General features: G+C 47.6%; 1 protein-coding gene across 1 annotated transcript in view; it reads right to left on the reverse strand.

Moving 5' to 3' along the window:
* Positions 1 to 18661, reverse strand: part of SHC3 (SHC adaptor protein 3) — a 101354-nt gene that overhangs the window by 73962 nt on the left and 8731 nt on the right. The window contains exon 2 of the mRNA XM_042912841.1: positions 1844 to 1914. Coding sequence (XP_042768775.1) covers positions 1844 to 1914 — 71 coding nt within the window. The remainder of the gene's footprint in view (positions 1 to 1843; positions 1915 to 18661) is intronic.

Here is an 18661-nt window from a genome sequence, read left to right on the forward strand (position 1 = left end):
CCACCTATAGGACACTGCTGGGCATTCCTCTCCGGGAGGCAAAGGCTTCTTTCTGACATCGATTCGTCAGTTTCCTTCAAGGGGTCTCCAGCTATTACCTAAAATAAGGACCGTGTCATGTGATATAAAAGCAAGGCAAGAGGCAGAAAGCATCGTGTAGACAAGCACACATAGTTTTCAAAAAGCCTAATAAAGCCGAGGCTGTTCTGGTGCAACCAGAATTCACCAAGTTTCCTGAGTCCCAGCACGGCACCCCCCTCAGCCCATTACGCCGCCAGCCTTTGCCAGTGTCTAAATGGAACGGGATCGAGAAAGACACCTACTCGTCCAAATCCACCCATATCTGTTCTCCAGTTTCCTCCCGCAGTGTCCTCACTACCTCCGCCCCAGAGAGTGCCGGGACCCCGGTCAAGGGCACACAGGGACTGTTCACCCCCCCTCCACCGCCCACCTCTGGTCCCTAGGTCTGCGTCCCCACACCGGGAGGCCAGGAAGGACAGCCCACGGCGGCCGGCATGCTGCACGTGCAGAGCTCAATAAATACATCCAGAGAATTTAAACGATATGAAAGCATCTCAGAAGGGGCAGGATCTGTTACAGGAATTCGACAGAAATAGCCAACAGTTCTCTCTAACGAAACCGCCACCACCACGAGAAGGTGAACAGTCGTGTGTCCCCGTGGCCCAGACGCGGCCAGAGCACCCTGCCCAGCATGCCGCCTGCACCTGACACTTGGTGCGTGGGACAGACGGTTCGCTCCGCAAATGCTCCCGCTGGTTTCCGGAACGCTCCCACTGCACGGTACCGCCCCTCTGCCTCGGCAAGGCCCGTAGACCATCCTGTGCAGATCGATGGACACGATTCTTCCCTGAGTGCAGTTTACAATGCTGGTGTGTCCCCACCACGCGTGTCTTGAGCCGCTTCAGGAGGGACAGAAACGTCCCTTCTTTTGAACACAGATTTCTTCCGTGAGGAAGACATATCATTGCGGTATTTGCCACAATTAAAGCGTGTGCATCATTTACAGCTATTACTCCAAATAATTACTTTCTAAAGCTCGAACGTTAGACTTTGGCTTGCTAACCCAAAGACAGACAATACAGTGACTTGACTGCCATAAACATGAGGCATTTTCTGAGGTCACTATGTAGATCAAATAATTCTACAAATACCAAAGCAAGCTAAGGTCACCCACGGAAATGTGCCATTTCATGAACCCTCCTGACTTTCCAGTTTTCCTCTTCTAGGTGACTCCAAACCAACATGTTTTAGAGGTATAAGCTCTAAAAGGTTACGATTTCATTAAAAACAATGCTTAAATACAGAACTGGCTCTCAGAAAGCTTAGAATCTAGTTTACGGTAGAGGATACATACCCCTGCTCAAAATCGCTGACCCCCTCAAACAACCAACTGCTTCTTAAACTACTACCGCCATGAATATGTCTGCCTCCAATCCACGCATTTTATTCCCTGTGTATACAGTTGAAAATTCTCTCCTGATACATTTTTCGCTTTGGAAAGAAATAACACAGTTGAGTACACTTTAAAATATCAAGCTTGTATTAGGGCTTCGTGTGTAAAGAAACAATCACAAGCACCACGCATGTCTGAAGCTTCGTTATAAAGAGAGCTTGGAAGGAGCAGAGAGGGTCCCCGAGGGTGCTCATGTCAGAGACATGCATCACAGGCGGGGACCAACACTTGGAAATCCTGAATACCCTCCCTGTCACCGTCACCGGCACTCAAGGGGCAGACTTTCCCTCGGAAATTTCTAGGCTGCAAACTCTGAAATCATCCCTTTCCAAAGTCAAATCACGGGAGTCCACATTCGAGAGGGCTTACCTGGTAATCTGTGTTCTTGTACTGAAGTCAAGAGACCTCATTGAGCGGAGAACTTCAATGCACCCCAAGTACTGGAAGGGGAAAAAAACGTAAATCATGAGCCCTGGGGACTGAGACGAAGAGACAGTTCTTAACTGTGTAAAGGGCGTTTTGGAAAGCCATATATATTTCTTAGATCTCATTTTATGTACATCATGAGGCTCTGTTATCTTCCGTAAAAGCAATAACCCACACCCTTACGAAACTAACCTCAGTGCCTATGTCGGTACTAGATTTGACTCTTCTGAGTTCCATTAGTATTTTCATTTTAGTTAGAGGTACATTTTTAAAAAGTTGTGTTGAGTTGTAACATGTACCGTAAACCACAGAAGTCTTAAATGCAGAATTCAATTATTGCCGAAACACGTACCTGCGTGTAACCACCACTCAGAGCCCAACATCCCAACATCGTATTTCTAGTCCTTTACAAGGGCCTAGAGGCTTATCATTTTTAAAGAAGTAATGAAAACGCTATTATACCAACATTTCAACCAATGGTAAACTTCATTATTTAATAAATATACTTTGGGTTCCATGAACAAACTATACATTACCCTCATAGTTGCTTTCTTTTGGTTTACCAGAAAGCCCTCTCCTGCATTATATAACACAAACTTTCAGAAGTTGTAATTTACACATCTAAATTTGTAGCTAAATTTTTAATCAGTTTCACACATGTCAGTGCATGTGTGTACGTAAATATATGGACATAACGAAAGCTGTAGATAAACAACTAGCATAGTAGAGATACAATATTTGTGTTCCAAAGCCCTGGGGAGTTTGAAGGACAGATGTTTTATACCAATGCCTTTAAAATTAGACTTCGCAGGAAGAGACCTCATGGTGTATCACAGAAAAGACTGCATTTGAATTATTCAGAAAACCTGAATTGGAGCCTGACTCTGTCATGTCTTGTTATGTAACTTGAAGCGAAACTTTAAAATTCTCTGAGCCTGAGCCTCTGTACCCATAAAATGTAACTACTGTTCCAAGCATTGTGTGGCTCTGTGATGTCACCACCACCACCACCACATCACACGGTTGTTGGGACACCACCATCACGGTGGTCAGGAGGATACCATGAACAACGTCATAGAGCCACACGAATCAGATGACCACCAGCACTGCAGAGGCATGTGACTGACCAACATCACAGACCTACCTGTGGACCAGGACTAACACCATGGGACTACATGACTCTTACCACCACCAAAGCACAGAGTTACACGAATACCACGTCCCATCACAGGGCCGCGTGAATACCGCAGTGATGTCCCAAGTTACATGAGAAGCAGGAACCACACTGCAGGGTTGTGGGAGCACCACCACTGCTGTTATGCTTGTGTGAACGCCACCGCCACCACGGCAGGGTTATGTGAATATTGCTATCACCGTCGCTCAAATGTGTGAAGACCACAACCCACTTTGCTGAGTTGCAGGACTGCCACATCCATCACTGTCACAGCATGGGGACACCACAACAGTGTCCCAGATATCCCAGGGTTATGTGAATACCACCATCAGCAATGTTACAAAGTGAAGTCATTAATATGACCAAAGTGGCAGAACGGTGTCGGTAACAACACCACTACCTCTCGAAGATGCAGAGTTACACAATTTCACACCCACAACTGCAGACTCATGGGAAGACCCCATGACCATCGTTGCAGATGTGTGACTGTGACAAGAACCACTGCAGATAGCTGAATATCATGCCCACCGTCAAGAGCTATTAAATACCACAACCACCATTGTAGTTATGTGACTACACCACCACCACCACCACCACCACCACCACCGAGAAATGGGAATACCGTGAACACCATCACAGTTATGTGAATACCACCAGCAACATCGTGGTGATATATAAATGCCGTGATCACAAACATCACAGAATTATCTGAATGCCACATCCAGTCTCATAGTTATGTGTTCCTGGGACGAAACTTGCAGAGCTACGTGTATACCAAATCCACCGACATCACAGAGTTACATCAGTACTACGATGATCATCACAGAGTTATATGGATAGCACGCCTGGCTTTGCAGCAATACATGTATGCCCACACCACCACTGCAGCTCTGTAAATATACAGACCACCACCACTACAGAATTATGCAAATACCACCAACACCACAAATGCCCCCCCAAGCACCACTGCAGTTATCTGAACACCCCACCAATAGCATCTCAGATTTATGGGAAGATGATCAAATTTATTGAAGAGGTCTGTGAATACCAACATCACAGAGTTATATGACTACAACTAACAGCCTCACAGTTATATGGATACCAGAACCACCATCACAGGGTTATGTGAAGCCAGCCCTGAAAGATTGTGTGAACACATGACCACCATTTCTGAGTTACAAGAAGGCCATGATGGACTTTGCAGAGTTACAGGATTAGCACACCCAACACCAACTCAGCGCTTTGTGAAGATCACTACTACTGCCGTGTAGAATTATCTGAATCCCACAGCCACCAAGTCAGAGCTAGGAGAATACTACCACCATGGCCATCACAGAGATACATGAACACCACGACCACTGTCACAGAGCCATGCAAACACTGCCACCACCACTGTTGCAGAGCCTTGTGAATACCATGGCCACCAACCAGGAGAGTTATGTGATTCTCCTAACTAAAGTTGCAGATTTACATGAATATCCCTAGCATGATCTCAGAGTGATGTGCTAATGCCAACACCACCATCGTCATAGAGTTATGCAGACACCACGACCAAGTCACAGGGTTGTCTGAGTTATACCATCACCACCGTCACAAGATGCAATGACTGTCACCATCATCTCTGTGCAGTCGCGCTAATGCCATGACAAATGAGTGTTGCAGGGTTGTAGGAACACCATGCTGAGCTTCACAGACCATGTGCACATAACCTCCACCACCATCACGGTGGTATGTGAATACCACGACCCACATCACAGAGTCAAAGCAACAACACCAGCAATGTCACAGAGTCACAGAAATGGAAGTACCACAGTTGCAGGTTATGCGCACACGAACACCAGCACCATGAAAGAGCCACGTGGACACCATGACCGGCTTCTAGAGCTATGTGACTAGCCAGCCAAGATGCGGCTAAGGGAAGACTACCAGAAATATGATCATAAAGTTATGTACTACCATGACAACACCACAGGGTTATGGAGATGCCACGACCGACACCACAGTGACATCTGAATGCCATCACCACCACCCCACTGCAGGCATGGAATATCATGACCACCACAGTAGGCATATGTGACCACCATGACAAATACCACCACCACGGTAGGAGAACTATATGAACACCACTACCACCAATGTTGTGGTTTTGTGGATACCACCGCTGCGCTGCACTGCACAATTATGTCAACACCGTGACGAACGTGCATCCCTCCACTAACACAGTTGTGTGGAAACCGCAATGTCGTCGATTTACGTGAATACCTCCAACACCGTCACAGTTACATATGGACCACAACCAACAATATGGAATTCTGTGAGCACCATGACCATCGCATTTACGGAACCACAACCCCCACCCCTGCAGTCGTGTGTAATGTAAGTTCCGCCACCACCACCAGCCACGTCACTGCCCCTACCGCTGTCAGCATTGGGTGAATACAACCACGGCAGCTGTCCCGAAGTTACACGAAGACCATGACCAACTCCAGGAAGTCACAGGATTACCACCACCACTGCCACCCTGGAGTGCTAGGTGAGGGTCACTACGAGTGTCACAGACCTGAATCATGGCCCCCAGGTCTGAAGCAATCTGCCCTCTTACCATCAATATTTAAGGAAACTTATTTCTACCCCTCATAACACGATACAGCATCAATCTCCGAATCTCTGCCTATCACGCGCAAAAGTATCCCATCCTCGTTCCGATGTGCATTTCCCTGATGTCTATAAGGCAATGTGATCCATCTCGCATGTGTTGGCCATGTTCACCCCTTTTTCCATTAACTAACTGCTTTGATCTTGGGCCCAGTTTCCTATTATATTCCTTATCTTTCTATTATAGACTAAGGGGATGATAATCTCCCATTCAGTCATTTCTCGTTTGATGGTGTCTGCATTTTACCTAACACAAACTGTTACTGCAGTTAAACACTGTACCAATTCCTGTAACCACACGTCTGTCATTTTCTGTATGGCTCTGGAGGGTCCTGTCTTGCACGAGAAGGGCACAATATTCTCCTAAATGGTATTTCACAACATTGATTTATGATTTATCTACGCATTCACTTCTTTAAGTGTTTTCGGTAATGTTTTCCATTTGGCTTTTTAACCTATTTGGAATTCACTTGTCTGTACAGGACGCGGCGTGAGTCAATAAAGTTGGCCTCCAGAGGGACTGTGATTTACACCAGTACCACTGACCTAGTAGTTCATCCAAGTCTTTCTGCAGTGATGTGCCAACTTCGTGGTATATTACATTCTTATTTTCGGTGTGGACCTCTACCTGAGCTCTATTCTGCTATACTTCGTGTGTCAATCCCACATCTTTTGTGTATATTTTTCCTGAAGAACTTTAAAATCATGTTCTGAAATCCCTCCACCACTCAAAAACTGGCTTCTGTTTGAGATTTCATATTACCTTGAGAAGAACTTATATTTGCCGTTAAGCTTTTTATCCATAATCGTTGGAGTGTCTCCGTTTTAGATATTATTTATTGCCTTTAGGAAGACTTTGTGGGTTTTATGGCATTTACCCTGTACTTTTCTTCTCCAACGTATTCCAACACATTTTTTTTTTTTAATTTTGGTTACCAGTGAGGGTGACATTTTGATTTTTCCATTGTACTTCTAATCTGGTTTTCACCAGCAGAGAGAAAGTCTATCGAATTGCAGGTATAAACAGAAAACTCAATCACTGGGCTCCAGAGATGCACAAAGAATTACGAAAACTGAACAATGGGACTCAGAAAACCTCCCCAAACCAGAGAAAACCTCCCAGTGGGACTGAAAGATGGGCTCACAAAAGAAAGTGTAAGTCTTGGAGTCTGGATCTGAAAGTTCCTGCATCTGCATCATAGGAGTTCCAGTAAAAGGAGAGACAAAAACGGGGGGGAAGAAATAATTCAAGAACAAAGAGAATGAAATGTTCAGTGTTGGAGGGAGACGGGAGTGTCTATATTTTCAAGGCTCATAGAAGAAAGATGAAAAGACCCACTCGTGGATGCACGGAAGCCGCGTTTCAGGACAAAAGGACCCAGACAGAGATATCCTGTGAGTGCTCCGTGAGGGGAAGAGACACCAGCTACTTACAGAGAGTTCTCCTGCCCGCTCGGGAAGTCAGAAGAGAAGTATTGAGCTGAGAATCTTACATCCACCCAAACTGGCATTCAAGTGGGAAGACAAAGCCAGGACTCAGAAAGCTAACCACCCCCAGACACTCCCTGAAAGAATTATTCCAGAAGAACAATGAATACAAAACACAGGAGGACGTGGGCTAGGAGAAAAAGAATAAGGAAAGAATCAACAAGAGTCACAGGTACATCTGATGCTTAATAATTATTGACGCGTAACTTTAAACATCTATTTTACAGTTACAGGGAACGAAATCTCAGAAGACCCCGACTCAGCTGGCCAGGGCAGACACAGAGGCTGGAGCCAGCGAGAAGAAGGGGGAAATCAGAAAATGCACGCTGGGCACACTGGGCACGTTGGGCACCACTGTGTCTTGTGGAGGCAGCACAGAACTGATTAACCGTAGCGGCAAAAACAATGTACGTTTACATGCGTGCAAAAAATTGTAAAACCCTGGGGCGCCTGGGTGGCTCGGTCAGTTAAGCATCTGATTTCAGTTCAGGTCATGATCTCATGGTTCCTGAGCTTGAGCCTGGAGTCGGGTGAGCCCTGCTTCTCTCTCTCTCTCTCTCTCTCTGCCCCTCGCTCACTTGTGCCCTCTCTCTCTCTCAAAAAAAATTGTAAAACACTGTAAAAAACAGGATGACTGGCCCCCTCCCCGCCAAAACTGCTAGAGAACAGAAGGAGGAAACAAGTAAAATCATTCCAGCCAGCAGAAAGAAGGAGGAAATCAGAAAATGCACAGATAAAAGACAGAGAAAAATATAAACTGAAACATCAGCAATGGGCCCAAACATCTCAGTAATCGTAATAATCATGATTGACTGAACCCACCAATTAAAAGTCAAAGCTTTCACACTGGTTAAGAATAAGTTGTGTAAGTCACATGAGGTCACAAAGACAACACTGAAAAGACAGAGCAGATTCTCTCCCAGGCAAAGGCCAGCAAAATAAACCAGGGATATAACCAGGAGAGTAACTCACTCACAATCGTAGGAAACAAAACACGAAATAAGCTTAAGAAACGTGCAAGACCAAATTGAAGAAAACCTTTCATGAAGGATGAATAAATAAAAGAAGGCCCTCATGAAGGATGAATAAATATGTGAGCAGACGTATCATGGTTTTGGGCTGCAAGATTCCATACTAAAAGCATGCCAATTCTCCCCCAAATTAATCTACAATCTTAGTGGGATGCCACATGAAGTCTCAACAGGATTTTTTTCCCACTGCATGAAAAGTTAATTCCAACGTGTAATCATAAAGGAAGACTTTGAAGAACGCAAATAAATTTCCGAGGAAGATGAAAATGACAAAGAACCAGTGATAACTCCATGAAGCTGACTTGGGAACAATCCTGCACGGAGTGTAGTGATGCGGGAGAGGCCGGGGACCCCGAGGGGCTCCCACGGGACCAGCCAAGAGGGCCCTGGGCTGCACAAAGGATGGAAATCAAACGCAAGCCAGCAGGAAGTGAGAGCTGAGTTTAGTGAACACGTATAGAGAGATACAGACGGAGCATCCAGGAGACTCAGAAGGGAAATGAGGGAGTCTCGTCTTTATTCTGGATCTGGGGGTTTCTACTAGATGGTGGCCTGGTGCACACGTCCCCTCAGGCATCCAGGAACCAGTGAGAACAAAGACAAGGACCCAGGTGTTATTCCTTGGAGCAGGGGGCCTTGGTGTCAGTCAAAGTGTCTAGCTTGGAGGTCTGGAATACGTGTGCGATGGTTTCTAGTCGGTCGCACATGGCCCTTGCTCAGATGTGATCTGCTCTAGAGAAATCACTAACTCCTTGTCCCTTACAAGGAGGACAATCACCGTCTGCATCACAAGGCATATGGAGAGTGGGGTGGGGGTACAGGTCCTAGCAAGATACAAGCCGGAAAAGAAGCAAAGTTAAAAAAACCAGCTTTTTCTCTCATGGGAGAGCTTCCCCATCTCAAAGGGGTGGAGAAGAAAAGGGCAGATGTATCTGTGGGAATCACTGATGAACAGATAAGGGGCCAATAAACGTTGAGTACGTGATGGGCTCACAAGAGCCCATGCTGCTCAGTAAGGTCGGGTACGCCGTGTGCTGTTCACACGCGGCAGGCTCTCCTTACCCCATCCCCGAAAATAAATCTCGGAAGGATTAACGAGCTCAAGCTAAGGAACAAACTTACAAAAGCATTATAAGAAAACCCAGAATACTATTTCTGTAACACGACCTAAAACTCAAAGGCCATACGGTAAACCCAAGAAAACTGATAAATTATTTGTAAGAAAAGACCAGCGACATAAACATCATGATTAGGAAAAATGCAATAAATTTAACCGGGGGAAAAAATTAATGACCAGACTACCCAAAGAGTTTCTATGAGTCATTAAGGAAGCGCATCCACTCAAGGAAAAAAAAAATGGGCAAGGAAACGAACCGGAAATTCACGGAGGAAGACAAACAGCTGACCAACGTGTCCGTAAAGACTAGCGATCACAGCAATTAAAATAAATGCCAAACAAAAAGATAATTTTCCACCCAGCTGAGCAGTCACACTGGGTGAGGGCCCTCCCTCATGTTCCTCTAGCGTGTGTAATTTGGTGAAACCTTTCTGGAAGACTCTTTGGAAGTATCTATGGAAATGGAAAATGTGTTTCCCTTTGACCCAGCAACTTCATTTGTAGAGCTTTATTCACGCGTCAGTGTGTGAAATTGTATGTACAAAACATTCATTGCCTCGCTGCCAGCACAGAATGACAATGTGAGCCCCCTTCTCAAATGTTTACCAATAAACCCACGGCTAAACACTTAGGGCACATCCAGACTAAGATTCTGAATGGGGCCGTTTTATGAATGATTTAAGCTCAGAGTCTCCAGGAGACACCCCTACTTCCTCCACATCGCCCCCTTTGGGGCAGAACACTGGTTAACTGCAGACATCAGAGCTAGTGTAGAAAAATACTAGTTCAGGGGCGCCTGGGTGGCGCAGTCGGTTAAGCGTCCGACTTCAGCCAGGTCACGATCTCGTGGTCCGTGAGTTCGAGCCCCGCGTCAGGCTCTGGGCTGATGGCTCGGAGCCTGGAGCCTGTTTCTGATTCTGTGTCTCCCTCTCTCTCTGCCCCTCCCCCGTTCATGCTCTGTCTCTCTCTGTCCCAAAAATAAAAATTAAAAAAAAAAAAAAAAAAACATTGAAAAAAAAAATTAAAAAAAAAAAAAAGAAAAATACTAGTTCAAATTGCACATTATTGCACATTACGCTTTAAGGTAATTTCAAGTGGCAGATACACAGGAAAGCCGACTGATGTCATCGATGGCAGGGTAAATGCACGTGCTGGCAGGAGTGACGACTGGGGCAAACTCGTGCGGCGTTTTCTCCCGAAGCTGGATGTGTGCATTCCCCATGAGCCAGCATCTCCGCTGAGAAGAGAGAGATGGACCCATCTGCCCGCCACATAAATGCACAAACGTACTCACGGTAGCACTGTGCATGAAACCCCTAAACTGGAAAGAAAACCAAGTGTCCACCAGCAGTGTGATGGATAAATAGCAGTGGAGTCGCTTCACCTGCCAACTCCCCACCCCCACCCGTGCCACGTGTCCCACGGCCTGTGGGAAATATGTGATCTCCCTTGCCTGCAAGCCCCCCTTCCCTCCCAACTCCTTCCCTCCTCCCCTTCCCGAACCATGCCAATCGTCAGTGATCCCCATCGAAGATCAGACTCGGAGAAAGGGCCCCTCCCTGCCTAAGGCAATAGCGTTCCTTATCCCGTGAGAGCACGTTCTGTGTTCTGCGTCCACGGAACCCACGCCTGTGTGCACGGTGCCCCTTCACTGTTATACCGGACGCTCGGTACTTACCGGGTAAGAAAGTCACGCTGCCGGGATTCAAAACAGGGGAAATTTAAACCTTTAAAGGCTCTCTCTCACTGCCATCCCTCCCTGACTGTCAACGCCTGAGACCCCAGCGCCCCCTCCAAAGTGCTGAGCTAGTGCTCTGTGCCATCGTCCCCAAATCTGCACCCGTCTGTATGCCGTCACCGAGAAGACTGCAGGGCCGGGCCTTTCTCCCTCTCCGCTTTCCAAGCGCCTCACACGTGATGGGTACAAAATAAATGTGTGTTGGGCGCATTCACCAAGGCTAACGAGGTTAGAGATGCTTTCCGGTCCCTCCAGTGATCAGAAGCAGACAGTGTATAACACTTCATTTGATCACGCAGGAGGCTCACGAACCATAATTTTCTATTAACTTTTTATTTCACTTATTAGCACCCATTTGTGCTGGTTTCTGATATGTAGTATATTTCAACATTCTCTGTGTTTCCCTGAAATTATTCTGGAATACAGATAGGACTGTTCTACAGGCCTTTCCCTGTAGCTGAATTAGTACAAGTGACTGGGAGAGAGTGCGCACGGACAGCTCAGGAGGAGTGTGGGAAAGGGGGGGGCGCTCACCCCAGCAAAGGAAGAGAGGAGCAAAACTACATTCTATCTGCAACGGGCATGTCTGTCATTATCTCAAAAAAAAAAATTCTTTTCAGGGAATAACATGTATCCTATAACCCTACAGCTATAAATTTCAACATCTGCTCTCAGTTTACCTGGAGGCCAATTCTTCCCCATCTAGGGCAGCGTCCTGGACACAGGTACAGGTCACCTGCGGCTGGGGCTACAGGTGCATTTCCTACAAGGTCAATGGGTTGACATTTTCCCCATTTAACCACATGCTTAGAGTTTCCCAATGATTATTTATAATTCTAAGATGAATATGTATTCTGTGAGTTAGCTACCTAATCTCTGAGCCTGAATGCTACCAACTGGCATGCGCCCTTTTAAGGCAAGGATACCATAATTCCACAATTCAACCCTTGGCGCTTGGATGCGTCAAGCACTGGTATAAAAGTGACCAAGAAAAACCGCTGGCTTCCAATTTCACTCCTCTGTCTTCTGTCCGTGGAAAAGCATGAGACCATAGTTGCTGGTCGGGCCAAAAACAAGGCCCTGAAAAACGTGCACAGATTTCTGCATTTCGCTCGCTAGCCAGGCGAGAGTGGACTTGGGACCCACACAGCCCTAGGTTACAGACTCACTTCGTGGCTGACCACCGGGGCGAGCCTCAGCAAATCACTGGACACTCTAAGTGCCTGTTTCTTCGAGCGTAGGGTGAGATTACCGTGAGAAACACAGGAGACCGCGTGGGGTTTAAGCAAGCAGCATTACGCTAACGCATCACCTCCACGAGTGATAGATACTGTACTCCGAACACTGACTATACATCCTCAGCACGGTCCTGCAAAAGGCATTTCCAATCGGCTTTTCATAAAACTTGTTCCAACTGACACATCGGCTCACGGTGTGGGAGAGCATCTTTCCCCTCCCTCTTTGCCAGCTCTCAGGATGCCGTTACGGGTGATTCATTTGCATTTTGTAATTTATCCGAGTATCATAATTTTTACAATGAACTTTACTCCTCATAAATGACGTGTTACTGACAATTCAATGCCCTGTCTCTTCCACCCAATCCAGGGAAACGATGTACAATCGGAATAGGTCCTGCCCCCACCCCCATCCCTCCGAGACCCTTCTCACTGTGCCCTGTTATCCAGAGCACCTTCCTCCCACCCCATCCAGACAACTGCCACTCACCTTCGGACTTTAGACCCTCCATGAAGTCACGTACCTCTGGCTCATTTCATTCAGCATGACCGCGCTTTTTTGTGACTAAGTTTCTCATTTTCATAAAGTTCCATTTATCTATTTTCCTTCTGCTCCCTGTGCTTGTGGGGCCATATTTAAGAAACCCCTGCCTAATCCAAAGTCACAAATATTAATCCTTGTGTGTTTTCTATGAGTTTTGTGCTTGTAGCTCTGACATTCAGGACTTTGATCCATTTTGAGTTCACTGTCCTATACGATGCAAGAAAGACTCCAACTTCATTCTTCTGCATGCGAACATCCCCTTGTCCCGCACCATCTGCTGAAAAGACAATTCTCCACTGGCACTCTTCTCAAGAATCAACGGACCACAAATGTATGGGCTTACTCCTGGTCTCTCAATTCTGTTCCACTGATCTAAGTGTCTACACTTTGGTCCGTAAAATGTGAGTCCCCCAAATTTCGTGCTTCTTCATCAATTCAGTTTTGGCTATTTGGGGGCATTGATGCATTTTTAAATTACTTGATGAGTTATTTAATTAAGCCCATTTGACTAGTTTATTTGGTTAGTTGCTGACTTCTTCACCACCACATCAATTCCAGGAGAGAAGAGACCACCTCTCTTTTTTTATTCCTGATTGTATTGAGAACGAGACACACAGTGTAAATCAGTGCGATTTGTTGAATGAATGAATGAATGAATGAGTGACTGAATTCTCAATTTTGATAACGGTAAATAAAAACAGCCTCAATGTTCAAAAATAGGACAATGTTTAAGGAAGTTATAATACATTAATAGCATAGAGTATCATGCAACTGTTAAAAAACATACCTTCTGATAATATTTAATGATTTGGAGAATCGCTGAGGCTGATCTCAATTTTGCATAAATGAAAATAAAGGGTGGAAAAAAATGAGGGAAATTTTAATAAAAGTCATCATGGAAGGCTGTGATTACGCTTGAGTTTAATTTCTTCTTTTCCTTTTCTCTATTTTCTACTCTTTCTGCAATCAGCAGGTGTCACTTCCATAAAAGAAAGCCAAACACTATTAACTAAAAGTACACAAAGGCATCCAGTTGTGCACAGACTTCTGGATTTGCAGTCACAGTCGATGATCGCCCTGCTAGGATTCTGTTGCTTGTGGAGTCGACCCCTAGTGACTTAGACGGATTCAGATTCTACTGGGGAGGTGGCCACATGGGAGGAACTGTGCCCTGGACAGCCAGGGTTGAAGATAGGATATGGGGTATAAAATTAATATAAATATGCCCCTACCCCAGTCTCATTTCTGACATGGTAGAACATCCCTTAACCACTTGTGAGAACCCAGGGCCGGGGCGGGTTTGTGAACCTCACCTCTTCCAAATCCCCAGTGGGGACCAGAGGGGACCAGAGCTACTGAACCCACGCAGGTGCTGCTACCCACGCAGTCAGGGTTCAAATGTCATCAACTAAAATAGCTTGGAATTTATTGGAAAGTTACTATCCACACTGAAGGAACGGCCATACCTAACGGCACTAACATGACCAATATTGGTAAGGATTTTTTCATTTAAAAGGTCATGGATGTAAACTCATCGATGGTGGCAAAGGTCAGAATGCTGGACACCCTACTGACTGTTCGGGCTTGAGGGAGCCTGGAGGGGCTTGGGAATCTGCTTTAGGTCTTAGGCAGGTGCCCGGGTGGACGTCCCGTGCATGTAAATGTGCTCACTGATCTGAACATTTAAGCTTGCATGGTTTATTCGGCACTGACTAAAAAATTAAAAAATAAAAAAGGTCATTGCTTTTAAGACAGCCCTTGAAATTATTTTTAATGCTCATCTTTTTCTGGCAAATAACGTGTGTTCATCGTACAAAACTTTGGAAAATACCAAGGGCATCAAAACATGAAGATCATTTATAATCAATCCTCTGGCACAACTTGGCATTATGATAAATGCCACGGGAAGCCCTCTAACAGCTCGGCTCTGTTCTCTGGCTTCTGGGGCTGCTGGCAAGCTCTTTATCAATGCCCGCAGCTGCGGCCGCACAGACCCACCCGCCCTGATCACGTCTGCTCCCACCATTCAGCCGGCTTCCTCCCGAAGCCTTCAACGCCAGCTGCGGGTTCCTACAGAATCATTCACTCCCCTCCAAGACGGGCCTGTGCCGCCACTGCTGTGGCCCCAAAGCAGGGTATGCCTGCTTGACTCGCTTTCTTGACTCGCTGCCTTGTGGGGCAAAGGCACCTGCATCAGGAGGCACGGTGACCAGGGCTGCCGTCAGGGCCCTGTCCCATGACAGAACTCTTTCTCGGATAAAGGGACCTCTGACCTCTCCCACAGAAGGCAGAGGCCGGTCCTGACCCCTGGAGCTCTGGGCAACTGAGCCGCACTCCAGGACGAGGGCCGCGGCCGTCCCGAACAGGAAACACTCATCTGCCACCTGGCAGGCCTGGGGCCGGCCACCTGCAAATGCTCACTCGTCTCACTGCCCTGGGGCCCTCGTGGACAACCGCCGTGCTCACCCCCACTTTAGACGAGGGACCTGAGGCTCACATGCACCCTGGGGGAGCAGCAGGTGAAAGGCGGCCCTCGTGCCCAGAGCCCCGGGGACCTGCTGTAGCGGCCGAGCAGCCATGTGCCTGCACGGCGGGCACGTGGGCGGGCGCCCGGGACAGCCTGTGGGGACAAGCGGGCACTGACACAGGTGACCACCTGCTTTCCGCTTTCCTGTTTCCCTTGTCCGGTTTCTTTTCACTGCCCGACAGGGAGGACATCAGCCATCTGGGTACAGCGAACCCTCACGTCTAGGCTTCCTCCTCTCTTCACCTTTCATCTCACAGGGCAAATTATACTAACACAAGTGCCATATAGGCTTCTATCAAAGGAGCCAGGAAGCCCTTGTAAATGCTGGCTGCAGGCATGTGTCACCCGTCTCGCGCACGCCGAGGACGCTGAGTCACAGGGAGGAAGTATGACCGGGGCTCGCTTCAAAGGAAACCACTGTGCTCAGTCTCGTCTGAAAATCACAGCAGTGCGATTGGCCGTATCTGCTTTTCAAAGCCGAAGGGAAAGGGGGAAGAAATACTCCAGAAATACATGCTGGTGTTGCAGCTAAAGCCGCGTCACAGCTGCTGTGTGAAGGAGGCAAAGCTGACCAGCCCTTTTTATTCAAGCGTGTCCTCATTTACCACCGCTGTCCTCACCCTGACACTGAGCTAGCCGCTTGGTCCCAGAACATGCCATGTCTCCCCTGGGCCCCCGGTTCTCTTCACCCATCCCCCACAAAATAAACAAACAGATTATTGGACAGGATGGCCCCGGAGGGTCCGCTCAGCTCCCTGTGTGCACCGGGGGCCAAGAGCCTTCTTTCCTGCAGACCCACCGGGCCACAGGTCTCAGTCCTGGGCCTCTGGTGCACTGGACAGCACTGTGTGTGGGGGCCTGGCTTTGCGTCCACGCAGCGCCACAAGCCCTTTGCCCGGAGCTGCCCAGCTCTCCTTGCTCCTAGGACGCAGCCGTCAGCTGCATCTGCCCTGGAAAGGCTGCGAACAGGGCCGGGCCGGCTCGGAAGGCGTCTTGGGATCTGTCCAGACAGCCCCGTTTCGTGCCCGCCGGTGGTGACCTGGGTCTTCTCTCTTTTTATCTTGGTCAGTCTCGCTGGGCTTATCCATCTCATTGATTTTCTTTTTCACAGAATCAGATTTATGTTTCATTGATTTTTTTTTTCCTATTGACTTCCTGTTTTTCACTTCATTGATTTCTGCCTTTACCTGTGTTCTTTCTTTCCTGAGGCTTTCTTTCCGTTTGTTTTGTTCTTCTTTCTCAGTGACCCTTAGATTATTGGTTGGAGACGTTTCCTCTTTTCCAGCGTAAGCATTTGGCGCCATAAATGCCCCTCCCTGCTCCGTCGGAACACGCAGCGCACAAACTTTCATACGCTGTGCCTTCATCTGTATTCAATTCTGTATATTGTTCCATCTCCTTTGAAATGTCTCCTTTGTCCTTTGTTATTTATAGGCCTGTTGCCTAATTTCCAAGTGTTGGGAGGTTTTCCCGTTGCCTTTCTTTATGAATTTCTAATTTGAATCCATTCTGGATTTCGATTACTTTAAATTTGCTTAGATGTGTCCTACAGCTCCAGGTAGGGTCTGCCTTGCTGGCTGTTCCGCGGGCCCTTGACAAAAACGTTTATTCTGCTGTGGCTGCACGAGTGGTCCGTGGGCAACCGCTAGACCCTGCTGTTGACTGTTGCTCGGTTTTGTGTATCCTTGCTGATTTTCTGCACGAAGCCCACGAACGGCTCGGGTGGGCTGCTGGAGGCTCCCACTATGACCGTGGGCACGTACAGGCATTTTTGTACTTGTCTCTGTCCCGAGAATGGGCTCACGTCACACACACATTGCTACATCATGCTCTTCTTCCTGTTTCTCGTGAAAATCTTTTCCAGTCAACCATAACAGGACTCGAATTCTCTGTTTTAAATGGCTGCATGTTGGGGCACTTAGGTGGCTAAGTCAGTTAAGCATCTGACTTCGGCACAGGTCATGATCTCCCAAGGTTCATGGGTTTGAGCCCCGCATCAGGCTCTGTGCTCACAGCTCAGAGCCTGGAGCCTGCTTCAGATTCTGTCTCCCTCTCACTCTAACCCTCCCCTGCCCATGTTCTATTTCTCTTTCTCAAAAATAAATAATAAACATTAAAAAATATGTTAATTGGGACACCTGGGTGGCTCAGTCAGTTGAGCATCCGCCTTTGGCTCAGGTCATGATCTCATGGACCGTGGGTTCAAGCCCCATGTCAGGCTCTGTGCTAAGAGCACAGAGCCTGGAGCCTGCTTCAGATTCTGTGTCCCCCTCTCTCTCTGCCCTTCCCTGCTCATGCTCTGACTCTCTCTCTCTCAAAAATAAACATTTAAAAAACATACTTATTTTTAAAAATTTTTTTAAATATAATTTATTGTCAAACTGGTTTCCATACAACACCCAGTGCTCATCCCAAAAAATTAATAAAGATAAAAAAATTAAAAAATAAACATCTGCACGTTTTCGCCTGGTGTGAACGCACCACAATCCACGCCCCACCCCCGTCCGTTATGGGACGTTGTGTGAGGGGTGGCATAACTCCCAGGGACAGTTCCGCTGGCTTCTCAACCGCGATTCTGACAGAGGCTGATGCTGCTCGAGACAGTCGGGGGTGGCCTGCGGGAGGCAGTGGGGGGAGGGTGGGTGGCACAGGTGAGTCTCCATTGAGCCCTTTAATAAAAGGAAGTGTGGCTCGGGCCACAGCGGACGAGCCGTAGGAAAGCCCTATCCACCTTCTCGAGACAAGGAGCAGCTGTGTCTTGGGCAGAGACGGACGAACCCGCCATTGCAGGTGCATTCGAACCAAGGCCCCAAATGTCCGCAGGACAGGACAGAACTCTAAAAATAGAATATGCACCGAGCCACGCCCGAACGCAATTCCACCACGTTCCGTCCGTGAGCCGAGTCTCTCCCTCGTCGTCCACAGCTAGAATGTGAGCGGCTCAGACAACGCAGGAAGTAGCGAGGAAGACGCGTCAGCTTAGAGAAAAGGAGGAGGGGGCCACACACCCTCGGGACTGTCACCTGGTAAGGAAGGAGATCAGCTCTGCAGGCACCAGCGAGCCACCGAGGGACAGAAGGGACAGCGTCCGACCGGCCCCTCCAGTAGATGGGGAGCATCCCAATTCCAAGGGGTCGCAGCCCCGGCCACCAACAGGAGGTGGCTGATGTTCATGTCCCTCTGACCCGGGCCAGTCTGAGTGGAACGTCTTCCCCCTCTCTGGGCTGACGCCGGGCCCACTGTCACCTCCGA

This window comes from Panthera leo, chromosome D4 (assembly GCF_018350215.1).
Source record: "Panthera leo isolate Ple1 chromosome D4, P.leo_Ple1_pat1.1, whole genome shotgun sequence".
Lineage (NCBI taxonomy): Eukaryota > Metazoa > Chordata > Mammalia > Carnivora > Felidae > Panthera > Panthera leo.